This window comes from Semicossyphus pulcher, unplaced genomic scaffold (genome assembly GCF_022749685.1).
Source record: "Semicossyphus pulcher isolate SPU_LCO1_2020_fin unplaced genomic scaffold, fSemPul1.0.p SCAF_9, whole genome shotgun sequence".
Classification (NCBI taxonomy): Eukaryota; Metazoa; Chordata; class Actinopteri; order Labriformes; family Labridae; genus Semicossyphus; species Semicossyphus pulcher.
The window spans coordinates 5,234,779-5,250,829 of record NW_027211770.1 but is presented as its reverse complement, the minus strand read 5'-3'; the positions used below and the strand labels follow the sequence as shown (position 1 = coordinate 5,250,829).

General features: G+C 47.1%; 2 protein-coding genes across 2 annotated transcripts; both read left to right on the top strand.

Moving 5' to 3' along the window:
• Positions 1 to 1,881: 1,881 nt before the first annotated feature.
• Positions 1,882 to 2,958, top strand: LOC138583697 (putative per-hexamer repeat protein 5). The gene has a single exon (XM_069655655.1). The coding sequence runs from the start codon at positions 1,882 to 1,884 to the stop codon at positions 2,956 to 2,958; it is 1,077 nt and encodes a 358-aa protein (XP_069511756.1).
• A 13-nt stretch (positions 2,959 to 2,971) lies between these two features.
• Positions 2,972 to 3,376, top strand: LOC138583696 (uncharacterized). Its single transcript, XM_069655654.1, has one exon. The coding sequence runs from the start codon at positions 2,972 to 2,974 to the stop codon at positions 3,374 to 3,376; it is 405 nt and encodes a 134-aa protein (XP_069511755.1).
• The last annotated feature ends 12,675 nt before the right edge of the window (positions 3,377 to 16,051 follow it).

Below are 16,051 nucleotides of genomic sequence, written 5' to 3'. Positions count from 1 at the left end.
CTGTAATATGGGGGCAGGAGCAGGTGTTGGGACTGGAGCAGGAGTCAGCCAGGGAGTTGACTGGAACATGGGGGCCAGAGAAGAAGGGGGGACTGGAACACGGAGACAGGAGCGGATGTCCAGATTGGAACATGGGGGCAGGAGCAGGAGTGGCCGGGAGCAGGAGTGGCCAGAGAGCAGACTGGAACATGGGGGCGGGAGCAAAAGTGAGGGCTGGAACATGGGGGCAGGAGCAGGGGTCAGGACTGAAGCAGGAGTTGGCCAGAGAGCAGACTGGAAGAGGAGCAGTACTCTGGACTGGAACATGGGGGCAGGAGTCAGGACTGGAGCAGGAGTCGGCCAGAGAGCAGACTGGAAGAGGAGCAGTACTCTGGACTGGAGCATGGGGGCAGGAGCAGGGGTCAGGACTAAAGCAGGAGTTGGCCAAGGAGCAGACTGGAGCATGGGGGCAGGAGTCAGGACTGGATCAGGAGTGAGCCAGGGAGCAGACTGGAAGAGGAGCAGTCGTCGCGACTAAAGCATGGGGGAAGGAGCAGGGGTCAGGACTGGAGCAGGAGTTGGCCAGGGAGCAGACTGGAAGAGGAGCAGTCGTCGCGACTAAAGCATGGGGGCAGGAGCAGGGGTCAGGACTGGAGCAGGAGTTGGCCAGAAGGCAGACCAGAACTGGAGTGGGAGTCAGGACTGGAGCAGGAGTGGCCAGGTAGCTGACTGGAACATGGCCAGGAGCAGGAGTCAGGACTGGAGCATGGGGACAGGAGCAGGAGACAGGACTGGAACATGGGGGCAGGAGCAGGTGTCGGGACTGGAGCAGGAGTCAGCCAGGGAGCTGACTGTAATATGGGGGCAGGAGCAGGTGTTGGGACTGGAGCAGGAGTCAGCCAGGGAGTTGACTGGAACATGGGGGCCAGAGAAGAAGGGGGGACTGGAACACGGAGACAGGAGCGGATGTCCAGATTGGAACATGGGGGCAGGAGCAGGAGTGGCCGGGAGCAGGAGTGGCCAGAGAGCAGACTGGAACATGGGGGCGGGAGCAAAAGTGAGGGCTGGAACATGGGGGCAGGAGCAGGGGTCAGGACTGAAGCAGGAGTTGGCCAGAGAGCAGACTGGAAGAGGAGCAGTACTCTGGACTGGAACATGGGGGCAGGAGTCAGGACTGGAGCAGGAGTCGGCCAGAGAGCAGACTGGAAGAGGAGCAGTACTCTGGACTGGAGCATGGGGGCAGGAGCAGGGGTCAGGACTAAAGCAGGAGTTGGCCAAGGAGCAGACTGGAGCATGGGGGCAGGAGTCAGGACTGGATCAGGAGTGAGCCAGGGAGCAGACTGGAAGAGGAGCAGTCGTCGCGACTAAAGCATGGGGGAAGGAGCAGGGGTCAGGACTGGAGCAGGAGTTGGCCAGGGAGCAGACTGGAAGAGGAGCAGTCGTCGCGACTAAAGCATGGGGGCAGGAGCAGGGGTCAGGACTGGAGCAGGAGTTGGCCAGAAGGCAGACCGGAACTGGAGTGGGAGTCAGGACTGGAGCAGGAGTGGCCAGGTAGCTGACTGGAACATGGCCAGGAGCAGGAGTCAGGACTGGAGCATGGGGACAGGAGCAGGAGACAGGACTGGAACATGGGGGCAGGAGCAGGTGTCGGGACTGGAGCAGGAGTCAGCCAGGGAGCCGACTGGAACACGGGGGCAGGAGTCAGCCAGGGAGCCGACTGGAACATGGCTGCAGGTTTTGGGACTGGAGCAGTAGTCGGCCAGGGAGTCGACTGGAACACGGGCAGGAGCAATAGTCGGGACTGGAGCATGGGGGCAGGAACAGGAGGCGGGACTGGAACATGGGCTGGACCAGTAGTCGGGACTGGAGCATGGTGGCAGGAGCAGTAGTCAGGACTGGAACATGGGGGCAGGAGCATGTGTTGGTACTGGAGCAGGAGTCAGCCAGGGAGCCAACTGGAACCTGGGGGAAGGAGTCAGGACTGGAGCAGGAGTCAGCCAGGGAGTCAACTGGAACACGGGCAGGAGCAGTAGTCGGGACTGGAGCATGGTGGCAGGAGAAGGAATGGCCGGGGAGCAGGACTGGATGGAGAGCAGACCGCAACATGGGGGCAGGAGCAGGTGTTTGGACTGCAGCAGAGGGCAAGAGCAGGATTCAGGACTGGAGCAGGAGTCGGCCAGGGAGTCGACTGGAAGATGGGGGCAGGAGCAGGAGTCGGGACTGGAACATGGGGGTAGGAGTCGAGACTGGAACATGGGGGCAGGAGTGGGAGTCAATACTGGAACATGGGGGCAGGAGCAGGTGTTGGGACTGGAGCAGGAGTGGCCAGGGAGCGGACTGGAACATGGGCAGAAGCAGGAGTTGGGACTGGAACATGGGGGCAAGAGCAGGAGTCGGGACTGGAACATGGGAGTAGGAGCGGGAGTTGGGACTAGAGCAGGAGTTGGCCAGGGAGCAGACTTGAACATAGGGGCAAGAGCAGGAGGGGGGACTGGAACACGGAGACAGGAGCAGGAGTCAGGACTGGAGCAGGAGTGGGCCAGAAGGCAGACCGGAACTGGAGTGGGAGTCGGGACTGGAGCAGGAGTCAGCCAGGGAGCCGACTGGAACATGGGGGCAGAAGTCAGCCAGGGAGTCAACTGGAACACGGGCAGGAGCAGTAGTCGGGACTGGAGCATGGTGGCAGGAGAAGGAGTCAGGACTGGAGCAGGAGTGGGCCAGAAGGCAGACCGGAACTGGAGTGGGAGTCAGGACTGGAGCAGGAGTGGCCAGGGAGCCGGACTGGAACATGGGCAGGAGCAGGAGCCGGGACTGGAACATGGGGGAAAGAGCAGGAGTCAGGACCGGAGCATGAGAGTAGGAGCAAGAGTTTGGACAAGAGCAGGAGGGGGGACTGGAAAACAGAGACAGGAGCAGGAGTCAGGACTGGAGCAGGAGTCAGCCAGGGAGTCAACTGGAACATGGGGGCAGGAGCAATAGTCGGGACTGGAGCATGGCAGCAGGTGTCGGGACTGGAGCAGGAGTTGGCCAGAGAGCAGACTGGAACATGCGGGCAGGAGTTGGGACTGGAGCAGGAGTCGGCCAGAGAGCAGACTGGAACATGGGGGCAGTATTCAGGACTGGAGCAGGAGTCGGCCAGAGAGCAGACTGGAGGAGGAGCAGTACTCTGGACTGGAGCATGGGGGCAGGAGCAGGGGTCAGGACTGGAGCAGGAGTCGGCCAGAGAGCAGACTGGAAGAGGAGCAGTACTCTGGACTGGAGCATAAGGGCAGGAGCAGGGGTCAGGACTGAAGCAGGAGTTGGCCAAGGAGCAGACTGGAACATGGGGGCAGGAGTCAGGACTGGATCAGGAGTGAGCCAGGGAGCAGACTGGAAGAGGAGCAGTCGTCGCGACTAAAGCATGGGGGCAGGAGCAGGGGTCAGGACTGGAGCAGGAGTTGGCCAGAAGGCAGACCGGAACTGGAGTGGGAGTCAGGACTGGAGCAGGAGTGGCCAGGGAGCTGACTGGAACATGGCAAGGAGCAGGAGTCAGGACTGGAGCATGGGGACAGGAGCAGGAGACAGGACTGGAACATGGGGGCAGGAGCAGGTGTCGGGACTGGAGCAGGAGTCAGCCAGGAAGCCGACTGGAACACGGGGGCAGGAGTCAGCCAGGGAGCCGACTGGAACACGGCTACATGTGTTGGGACTGGAGCAGTAGTCGGCCAGGGAGTCACTGGCAGTCGTCGCGACTGAAGCATGGGGGCAGGAGCAGGGGTCGGGACTGGAGCAGGAGTCAGCCAGGGAGCCGACTTGAACCTGGGGGAAGTTGTCGGGACTGGAGCAAGAGTTGGCCAGGGAGTCAACTGGAACATGGGCAGGAGCAGTAGTCAGGACTGGAGCATGGGGGCAGGAGCAGGTGTCGGGACTGGAACATGGGGGCAAGAGCAGGAGTTGGGACTGGAACATGGGGGCAAGAGCAGGAGTCAGGACTGGAACATGGGAGTAGGAGCGGGAGTTGGGACTAGAGCAGGAGTTGGCCAGGGAGCAGACTTGAACATAGGGGCAAGAGCAGGAGGGGGGACTGGAACACGGAGACAGGAGCAGGAGTCAGGACTGGAGCAGGAGTGGGCCAGGGAGTCGACTGGAACATGGAGGCAGGACAAGAATGGCTGGGGAGCAGGAGTGGATGGAGAGCAGACCGGAAAAAGGGGGCAGGAGCAGGAGTCAGGACTGGAACATGGGGGCAGGAGCAGGAGTCAGGACTGGAACATGGGGGCAGGAGCAGGTGTTGGGACTGGAGCACAGGGCAAGAGCAGGAGTCAGGACTGGAGCAGGAGTCGGCCAGGGAGTCGACTGGAAGATGGGGGCAGGAGCAGGGGGCAGGCGTAGGGAGCAGGACTGGGGTAGGAGTTGGCCAGGGAGCAGACCAAAACAGGAGTAGGAGTCAGGACTGGAGCAGAGTAGCAGGTGTGGGACTGGAGCAGGAGCCGGCTGGGGAGCTGACTGGAACATGGGGGCAGGACCAGGAGCCGGGAATGGAACATGGGGGCAAGAGCAAGAGTCGGGACTGGAGCATGGGAGTAGGAGCAGGAGTTGGGACTAGAGCAGGAGTCGGCCAGGGAGTCGACTGGAACACAGGAACAAGAGCAGGAGTCAGAACTGGAGAAGGAGTAGGCAAGGGAGTTGACTGCTACCTGGACAACTCCTGCTCTTGCCTTCGGGTTCCAGACGGGAACAGGATTAGGAGTCAGGACTGGAGCACGGGGGCAGGCGCAGGTGTCGGGACTGGAGCACAGGGGCGGCAGCAGGTGTTGGGACTGGAGCACAGAAGCAGGTGTCGGACTGGAGCAGGAGCCGGCTGGGGAGCTGACTGGAACATGGTGGCAAGGAGCAGGTGTCAGGACTGGAGCAGGAGTCGGCCAGAGAGCAGACTGGAACATGGTGGCAAGGAGAAGGTGTCAGGACTGGAGCAGGAGTTGCCCAGGGAGCAGACTGGAAGAGGAGCAGTAGTCGGGACTGGAGCACAGGGGCGGGAGCAGGTGTCGGACTGGAGCAGGAGCCGGCTTGGGAGCTGACTGGAACATGGGGGCAGGAGCGGGAGTCGGGACTGGAACGCGGGGGCAGGAGCAATAGTCGGGACTGGAGCATGGGAGTAGGAGCAGGAGTTGGGACAGGAGTTGGTCAGGAAGCCAACTGTAAGACAGGGGCATGAGTTAGGACTGGAGCATGTGTTGGTCAGGAAACCAGCTGGAGCGTAGGAGCAGGAGTTGGGACTGGAGCAAGGGGGGCAGGAGCAATAGTCAGGATTGGAGCAGGACTCGGCCAGGGAGCATACTGGAACATAGGGGCAGCAGCAGGAGTCAGGACAGGAGCAAGAGTCGGACGGGGAGCCCACTGGAACACAGCGAACAGGAGCAGGAGTCAGAAATGGAACGGGGGCAGGAGCAGGAGGGTCGGGACTGGGCAGCTGACAGTAAAAATGGCCAGCACAGTAACAGGTAGTTGGCAGCTAGGCCCAGAACTACTGGACTTCAGACTGGGGCTAGCTGGTGGAGATGCAGGTGGAGATGATTAGCAGGACCAACGCTAGCTGGCTAGATGTCAGCAGGCCGAGCAGGAAACAGGCAGCTAGCATCCAGCTTGCAAGCCTCCAAAAGGTGCTGACTGGAAGGTAGAAGGTTGGAAACCAGGCTGGTGGCTAGCAGGTCCAACAGGCTTAGATTTTTTTTTTACGCTACTCAGGCAAAAGAACTCCATAATCAAGGTTTTTTTTCAATACTTCTTTTTGCAATTTTAAGCATAGCCGCTTTTAATGATCAGATTCTTGGCACTTTTTTATGAAAATATAAGACACTGGTAGCAAAGACAAATGGTTTGCCTTCAAATTAAGAGTCTGCTGGGTCCACTTTAGGCCAGTTCATTCTGTCACAGGTTACAGGTCACGAGGGAAACTGGACCCAAAGGCAGGCACAAAATAAAGGTAGGCAGGTAGTAAGGTGCAAAATTAAGAACTATTTAATGAAAACACAAAAAGGCTTCGCGAGTCTGGATGTGGCAGGAAAACAAAAACAGCTCCAGGGACAAAAACAGAACAGACAAGCTAACATTGACAAGCAGGGTAAACACACTATCAGCTGACAAAGAAACTATGAAAACTGTCTGGCTCTATGCTGGGGGCGGGGCAGGTGAAACCAGAGGGAAACACACAAAGGCAGGAAGTAAAAAAAGACAGCACATACCTGGGGCAGAAACTTACAAAATAAGACAGTTTGGTTTTAAGTGCTTCATGAGGATTGTGAAAGGAAGATGCTGGAGGCTGAAATTTCGACATGAGGTGTCTGCACTTACTTTACAGATGGAGGTGTAGTTGCAAGTGTCTGTCAAAAAGCTACAGTTGGATGTGGAGATGTAGGTGTAAAAGGCATAGGCTCAGAAAACTGCAGATTTGGCAGAGGGTTTAGGTGGAGGCGTGGGTGGAGTAGTCAGCAGCCTACACAAAGGTGAAGCTTTGGCGGAGTTTGCCCACACCTGAAATAATCTGCAGGTAGCGGCTGCAGGTTTCTTGAAGAGGCAGTAGTTGGAGGCGTAGGAAGCAGCTCTTAGCTACAGTTGGCAGGTGGAGGCGGCTGCTTCAGGTTGCAGAGAGAGGTTTTAGGTGGAGGTCGACATTTTTGAGCTGAAATGTTACTGGAGAAGGTTTTAGGTTCAGCAATCCAAGGATGGAACAAAGCTTGTCAGGGGTTTTAGATGAAGAAAGACATGTTGCTGGCTTTCACAAGCTACAGATGGAGGTATGTGCAACAGGTAAAAAGCTGCTGGCAACAATAATGGCGGGAATAACACACAACGGCAAGTAAAGCAACATACGAGAGAAGGAGGGGGAATATAAAACAAAACAGGAAAACATTACTTAACACTAAAAAAAATAAATATTTAAGTAATAAAACAGGGAAGATGTTTGACAATATTTTGAGAGATGTTCTTCATGCAGCTAGAAGAGACTGAAGGTGACGAATGGAGTATGGCACTTCAGGTTGTGTCATGGCAGGTGGTGAAGGTGGAGGTTGATGCTAAAGTTGGAGGCTGCATTACTGTGTTTTTTTATTCTTTAAGACCTAAAACTACAATATTTATGTATATGACTGTATTTAACTCAGAGAAAAGAGCGAAGAAATATAACTCACATGATTTATTATTGTATCAGGATTTGGTTCTCCTGAAGTGTCAACATGATAAGGATACACTTGGCCCATGTCCTTCTTTAATTAGTGTTTCTGTGAAAGCGGGATGGTCCAGTCTCTCCCAAGGCTCCTGTGTGATACAACAACTGAGCTGTAAGCAGTATGGACGAAGCTGGACATCCGTGAACCTGTGAGAAGCGGAAGTGACAAATTTAATCATCACGACACATAAAAGGAAAAATAGATCAGTTGGAGTTGTAGATAGTGATAGATTTGTGTTTTTTGACACTAAAATAGCTCAGCATATCAACTATCACTTCAACAGGAGAGTACCAACAGATCAACCATGAACAGTTGTGGATCTTCAAATCTTCAACGTGATGCAGTTGAGCAATGTAGGGAGAAAGGCCAGGGGCTACACTGGAGACCACAGGCAGCTTAGCAGGTGGGATGGTGGACTGAGGCCTTGGGACCAGATTCAACAGGCTTGGGCTGTCAGCAGCTGGGGTGGAGGTCTGAGGAGTGGGGATCAGGTAGGAGCAGAGTGCTTGAGCTTCGGGTTTCAAATCTGGGAAAGGTGAGCAACACATGAGGATTCCAGCAAAAGACCCTTTAAAGATTCTGTCCATTTAAAAGAATTTGAGATATAGCCTTTATTTTACTTCATAGCTGGCTGCAAAAATAATTAATATTCAAGGACAGTTAAAATAAATTTGAAGTTTATAGAAAAGTATTTGGTCTTCCATCTCTCACTTTTTCAAATGCCTGGTCCATTTTGTCATTTCAGGAATCAAGTGTCAAACTTTCATTATTAGTGCCAAGTATAAGAAAAATGTAGAGAGACAAAAAATAACTGTCCAACTATCCGATAAATAATCCTAGGTGTGGAAAGGCAGTCAATGGGTATCCGAGGCTCTCTGATGTTGAATAAAAATCCTTTACTGAATCATGGATAGGTCAAGTCAACGCGTTTCGACTCAGCAGTCTTCATCAGGACATAAATTATAAGGGCTACCAGGTTCATCAATTTAAACCTGATCAGGTCAAGAAAAGAAGGTATAACACATAAGGTAAATGTCAACGTAACCAAAAACACAAAAATATAGAAACTCTCATGTGGGTGGAGGTCAGCCAAACTAAGAATTAAAGAACACTCGAGTAAATGAAATCACCAAAACAATGAATAAAAAGGTGGCCCTGAAAAATGTAATGAAAACTAACAAGACGAAAGGGTAAAGAAGCACAATGTAAATAAGAATTGTCATACATCTCCAGCATAGTTTATAGACATATTCCATAGACACTATATTTCCATTTTAAACAGTCTCAGATAATCTGACACTGATTTTATCATAAAGCTATGACAATCAGGGTAGAATAAAACCCCTTACTCTTGGTCAAAGGTCAGGAAAAAAGACAACAGTTGAAAAAAAAAGCAGTGTACTGGACTAAAAAAAAAAAAAGAGGAAAAGTTAGCGGTGGGTGGTATATAGGTTTCAATAACGTCATCGGTGTCACGTTCAAAGACCACATGGATTTTGCAATACCGTCATTACCAGGATAAACACACACGTCTTCGTTCGAGAGGCCGTAACATGTACGAAAACTAAGTACAAGACAAAACAAAGGCTCACAATGAGGACCGCAACATATTTAAAAAGGACGCCACACAACAGAAGGATGTTTGAAAACCCTTAGGGTTTTAATTTGTTTATTTAATAAAGAATCAAAATCATCACTACGAAAATAAGTGATAATGAAAAAAAAAGGAGCTGGAGATCCCGGCCAAAATGAACAAAAGTGGGCAAGTACATCAAATCATCATAAAACAAAAGACGAAATAACTAGACTACCGGAAATCTCCAGCCCAAACTAAAACAACAAACTAAAACAACAAAACCCCAATATAAATTAATGTTGAGGGGAAAGGACCTGTGGAAAGAATACAACTAAAGTTAGGAGGAACAAAAGAAAAACCCTCCTCACCACGAGGTTGCTGTCTGTGTGTGTGTGTGTGTGTGTGTGTGTGTGTGTGTCCCACTCTGCTCTCCCTGCACCTCTATATCTCCTCCCCCTCCCTTAGCGCTCATTGCACTCAGGTGCGCAGCAGGCAGAAGGAGGATGGAGAATCAGAGACACAGGGAGAGAGAGAAAGAGAAAGGAGCAAAAAAAAGTTAACTGGCCACACATAACAGTACACACGGGAGGAACATTTACTTCCCCCAACGCTGATGACACAAGGGACATCCATAGCAGTGTTTCCCACATAAAGAACAACAGGAAGTGCAGCTTTTTGTGAGAGCACAGACCAGTTACACGAGGTGGCTATAAGTGTGTGTATTCATGTTATCAGCGGCACCTCGTCCCGGTACACGTTAACGATGTGGCTACATAAACAGTAAACAGTCTGCAGCACGTCCGCTCCGCGAACACTTTTAGCGCACAAACAGCACAAGCTTGTGCGTGTGCCTACAGAAAGTACAAGACCATGAAGCTTGTTTATTATTATTAATAGTAATTATTAAACCTCTTTATTTATACCCATATGATAATGTCTGGTGTATTTGAGTAGTTCCACAATTGTACCCATATTCAGTAATAAGAACCCTTACATAAGGAGAAACAAAGTTTGACATTAAATGACCGAAAACAAATTATTTGGTGGCCCGTTGTTTTAACGGCAGGGCCATTGAATTTGGAAGGACTGGAGTAAATCCTGAAGCATGTACTAATTAAAAAAAAAAATCGATTCTGAATCAAATTGTGACCCCAAGAATCGGAATCATGTCGTGAGACACCCAAAGATTCCCAACCTGAGCGTACAGAATTTTCATTAGGAGTGTCAGATTTTTTTCCAAAAGAAAAAAGAAATAAATATGTAACCTGGTCATCCCTGCAACACGGACACTGTCTCAGATGGGCTTTCTTGCATGTGTGGCGTAAAGAGATTCTGTCTGCCTGGCGTACAGAGATTTACATTACTCCACAGTAGTCCTGCTCTTGAAGATGGACCGGCACATCACACTGCAACAAAACACACACGTTAAAATGAGGCTGTACAGTAAATTAAGCAAATAACGCTGGATGTCAGTTTCACAAGGTGCTGCACGAAGGTAAACTTCCTAAAAAATAAAAAAAAAAGACTGTAGCGTAACTTAAGGCCTGTCGATATTACCCTCATCAAAATTGGGCACCAGACACATAATCAAGTTTTTCACTAATAACTTTTAAGATTTAGAAGAAGAAAAGCTTTAAGTTTGTCCCTCACAGGCTGAAGACTATCACCCACTTGAGGAATCAGGAGCTGCACGTTTTCTGTCTATGAAAGCAGCACAGGGCACAATTAACAAACACTGGCAGGCTCTCTCTCTGTCTCCATAGCAAAAGCTTCCAAACATTTTTAGGATGTCTCAAAATAAAAATACATATAATATACTGCTGCAAATTAAAATGTATGCACATTAAAAATATATTGGAAAAAACATGTATATACACATTTAAATAAAACAGAAATAAGGTGAATATAAATAATATTTACTTAAATAAAACGCATTCTCTTCAAGTTTCTCACCTATTAATGTACATGTGAATGTAAACACCTCTCCACGAGAGGAAAATAAAATACATGTTAAATAAAGATGTTATTTTCACTTTTACAGGTTACTAATTCAATGCAGTCCATCTTATAAAGTGCATAACAATAAAACAACAACATCTTAGGTTAATAACGCACCTGTGAAAGCAGCACAGGGCACAATTACACATACAGGGCACACATACTGGCAGTGGCAGGCTGTTTGTCTGTCTCCTGCATCGAGTCAGACAATAGCAAGTGAGGTACAAATATTCGACTTATTTAAAAGATTAACAGACGTTTTCGCGAACCAAATGTATGTCAAAAGTCACGTACACGTTAACAACACTAAAACTCCCTAGCTTAAACAACGTGAGAGAGGCCAGCACAGCACGTCTCACCATAGCAGAAGCTTCCAAACATTTGTCGTGAATTCGCAGCTTCGTCACTCACGTGCCTTGTGTGTTTAATCAATGAAAGCCCCCCCAACAGGTAACCCGGAACTATGTAAAAACATGTTCGCTTACTCATGCAAGGTTGAAGGTATAGAGGGAAAGAAATTAATTATGGCAAATAATATTACACACAGGTTTTGAGAATGTTCATCAAAATAAAATATTTTCAAAATAAAATGGACTCAGCTACATTACAAAATAACGTATAACCTCTTAAAAATCATAAGCAGGCCAAATGTAGTGTCCAGCAGAACATTTCATTTCATCTTCAAGCGTTTTAACAAACATGTAGGCCAACGTAGGCCAACAGAAATAATTTCAGCTGTTAACAAAATTAATCTCTCAATCACATCAGTTCCTTTTTACATTTCATAAAATGAAGCCTCTTTCTAAACCAAACCAAGTAACAACATCCCATTAATGTCAGAGTCTTAAAAATAGGTCTTTAAAGTGAGTGGGAGGGTGGGGGATTTCATTTCTCCTTTTCAAGGTGTAATGAGACCATTTCTTAGTGGACTGTTGAGTTTTAAAAGGGCAGTCTTCAGCCTTAGCCCTGTGATGCACATGCTATGCAAACCTCTTCTAATGCACAACATGGGTCAAAAATGATCGCATTCATTTCCTGTTATTTCATACGCGGCTGAGTGTTCCTCTGCCATGTCTTTAGAAATCAATGTATTTAATTATAATTCGAGTATTTAGTAAATATGTTGTTTCTGATTACCACAAATTATTTTCCTTTTTTACATCTTACTTTATGGACAAACATGTTTTTTGTATTACTACGTCAAGTTTACACACGTGGGTCAAAAATTACCCAAATGTATTCACTATGGAATTTGATAGGAACTAAATGTAAATGTTTACAGTTAGGAACATTTTACTGCGGACAGATGTTCACCTGCCACACATTTTACAACTCAACACGGCTGCTTTTGCACATCCGATGCATGCAAGTCTTATTTTACAGTTGTTTTACAGAAAATATTTGACATCTTGTGAAAGATAACTGTACGTAATATTTGAACATTAGGTTAAATTTACCTTGACATCCACTACTAGTGAGAAAGACAAATAGGTTTAGTACCATTAGCTAGCTAGCTGTTGACATATTTTAGGTCATCAGCATTAGATCTTTTGTGACTGGGACCAGCCATACTTACTCTGGATGAAGAAAATCAAAAGCAAAAGAATATTTTGCACATCAATCAGTTGATCAAGTCGCTATATACTGTTCATCTGTGGTAATAAAAATCAAGATATTTAATGAATACTTGGAATATTCAATGACAAGACCCATTAACATCAAAGATAGAGCAAAGAAACACTCATGTATGAAATAACAATAAATGAATACGGGTAATGTTGGCCCATGTTGTGCTTTAGAAGGACAGTGATACAAAAAATAGTTTTTATTCAAAAAGTGAGAAAGCAGTAATGAAAATAAGAAATTTGTGATGATCAAAAACAAATTCATTGAGGAATACGTCAAATGCTGAATGATGAAATTAATCTATTGCAAAGATATAGAAAATAAAAACTCAGTTGGGCCACTTTTGACCCATGTTGTGCATCAAAGGGTTAGAAGCCAAAAGTGTCACAGCAAAGCCTGAAAACAGGTAAAAGAAACGAACCTGCTCTTGGTGTTTGATGGTCAGCTCTTCACTCTCACTGTCTCCTAGAAGTCTTCCAATAAACATGTTGGTTTTTCAAATTACATCCAGCTATAACACTCACGCAGTCCTGCCACACTTCTCTGCCATGTGTCTGTCCTCACACACACACAAACTGTTCACAGGTGTCAGTAATTATCCCTCTCTCCTCTGCTGGGCCACACCCACTCCCTCACACCAATGCTCAGCTGTGCAGCAGTGAATGCTATGCCAGGGACCAAACGGGCTGCTGTGCTTCAGTTTTTCTGTCCTGAAATAATACCTTGCTTCAGATTCCTTGTTGTAACATGTAATTTAAAAATATGCATTGTGTAAGGTCAGGTAATGAAGGCGGACCCATAGTAGTCCCTTTAAACACTTTAGTATTAAATCGGTCATAAATCCTCTAAATTCATATTTCTGGATGCAGAAAGATCAGTTAATCCAACTGTGTCTTTTGTCTACATAAAACCTCCAATTTGTGTTGTTTCTGTCTGGATAACTTTGATGCAAAAACAATCAGGATTATCCTGATCCCAACAGAGGGGAGGAGACTTTATTCATCCCAAATGAAAGAGCGCCAGATTATTCCACAATTAAAGTACAAAATGCAATAAGACGGTATCTAATATAATAACAACAGTACAATAAGTTATTTACCACAGTAAACTGAGTAAAAAGTAATGATGCCAACTATATTGACATTGATTGTCATATTTGCAGTGATAAAAAGAAGTAATAAAAACTTACAAAAATGATGATAAATGTAAAAACAGCACATAATATTAAACATAATGCTTATGATGTAATAAATAATAATGTAATAAAATTTCATCTTTGTATTGAAATTTGGCGGCTTTAACATGCCATAAAACTCATCAAATTTGGAGTGTGCATGAGGGCTGGCTAAAAGTTTGATATTTTGTGGGTTTGTGGGATGACTGTTGCAAAATGGCTCCATAGCGCCCCCTGGAAATTTTCAAAAACGCCTCCCCATAGAGGTTACTTTCACCTAGGTTTATGAAATTTGGTAAGCATATTGAACAGCCCAAGACGCACAAATGAGCCTCTTGCACCCATACCTCAAACCCAACAGGAAGTCAGCCATTTTGAATTGATTTTCAAAATAAAGCCTATTTTTTGCGATTTAAACTCGGTCAGTGTATTGACAAGACATCGATGATCAAAAGTTATCAAAAAAATTGAGTTTTCATCAATGGGGCGTGGCCTTGGTGGGGGGTCAAAGTCTGATGTTTTTTTCGCAAAATGCCAAAAACTGAAAATCACTGTAACTCTCATATACAGTCTTCTATCTTCTTCATATTTCACGTGTACGACAAGAGTCCCAGCCTGAACACAATTACAGGAAAATATTTCCCATCAGACCTAGCGCCCGCTACATGAAACGGGAAGTGACATGTTTTACTCTACAAGCCCACAAGGTGGTAAAACATGTTAACCTCACATTCATGTCAGGAAACTCTTAAGACCTTGATTAAGGTCTGTGAGAAAACTTGGTGAGGTTACAACAGAGGGCGTGACCCTGGCGGCGCGGCGAATATAACCTTCGCCATGATGCCTCGCCATAATATTTAGGCATTGATAATTTGCCTGTATTTCAGACCCGCCCTGAACAGATCTACGCACTCCTTTTTTTGTCAATGCTATAGCGCCACCCACTGGTCAGAGCCTCTCATATACATTGTCCAATCTCCTCCAAATCTCACAGCTTTCATGAGGGTACTGCCCTGAACACATCTGCATAATCTCTATCGCTCATGCTCATAGTGCCACCTACTGGTAAGAGCCAGTACTACCTCTCACATACAATGTTATATCAGCCTCAAATTTCACATGCATGATTATAGTCTCGGCCTGAACAGATCTACATAGGAATTTGGGTCATGCTGATAGCACCACTTACTGGTACACAGCCCCTGGCTGCAGCACATGCTGTGGCTCATTCACACTCTGCGGCTGCAGCACGCCCCAACGTGGCCATGGGTGCGAGGGCCCGTTCATCGCCGCTTGCAGCTTTAATTATTATTAATTCGCACAAAGTAATCGCATATTTGCCGGCTTTAACGTGCCCCAAAACTCATGAAAGTTGGTGTGCGCATCACAAGTACAAGAAATTTACATGTGATAGTGCTTTGGTGAATGGGCGTGGCTAAATGGCTCCCTAGCACCCCCTAAAGTTCAGTCCCTCCAACAGGTTTCACCTTTGTGCACCACATTTAGTACACATTTGTATCATGTCAGGACCTACAAAAAACTCTATTATATACATTCCCTAAACCCATCAGGAAGTCAGCCATTTTGTATTTTGTGGTCATTTTTGGCATATTTTGCTATATACACAGGGTTCATACTCATATTTTAACTAACTCCTCTTAGGGTTTTCATCCAATTCACTTCAAATTTGTCCTGTATACAGAGAAGACATGAATGTGTCAAAGTTCTCGAAAACTTGTACAAAACTCAAAGGGTGTGGGCGTGGCGGCACGTCAAAGTTCCATGTCTCTCCATGAAACAGGAAGTTGCTGTAACTCAAACATACAGGGTCTTTCTGAAACTATGTTTGATAGAAGTCCCTTTATGAACACTTCTATATGTTAATAATCAGTCCTGGTCAGAGCAACACCTACTGGTCGGAGGCAATAAGCCTCTTGTGACATGCATCCTTCGCTTGAATGACATTGTAACTGTCCTGTCAAGACTTGATGTTGTGTCTAAATAACTTATAGCAATTATAACAATTTACAGCCATTTTCACTGTTTTGGGTCTGTTAAACATGCTGTGGCTGCGACACCTTTTGGTCCACTTAACACAGAATTACATTTTGTGGCCAACATTTGGTGTTGTCTCCAGACCATGGCAGAATTGAGAGTTGTTTCCACTGTTCTGTCTTTCATCATCACACCGTGGATGCACACCCCGACATGCAACACGTCACGTAACATTTACAATGTTACAATGTTACAATTTCATTTCGCTGAGGCTTTAGTCCAAAGCGACGTACATCTGAGAGCTACAATAGGAGATACTTCTTGCCCGCTCATCTCATTCAACTCTTTAATTAGAAAGCTAATGCTGTGCTAGCAATGATAAAAATTTCTATCATTGTGTACAGTATATATATAAAGTAAATGTAATATGACTATGTTTACAACAAGACTAGCTAGCTAACAGTCATGTCCTTGTACCCAAATCAACATGAAGACTTT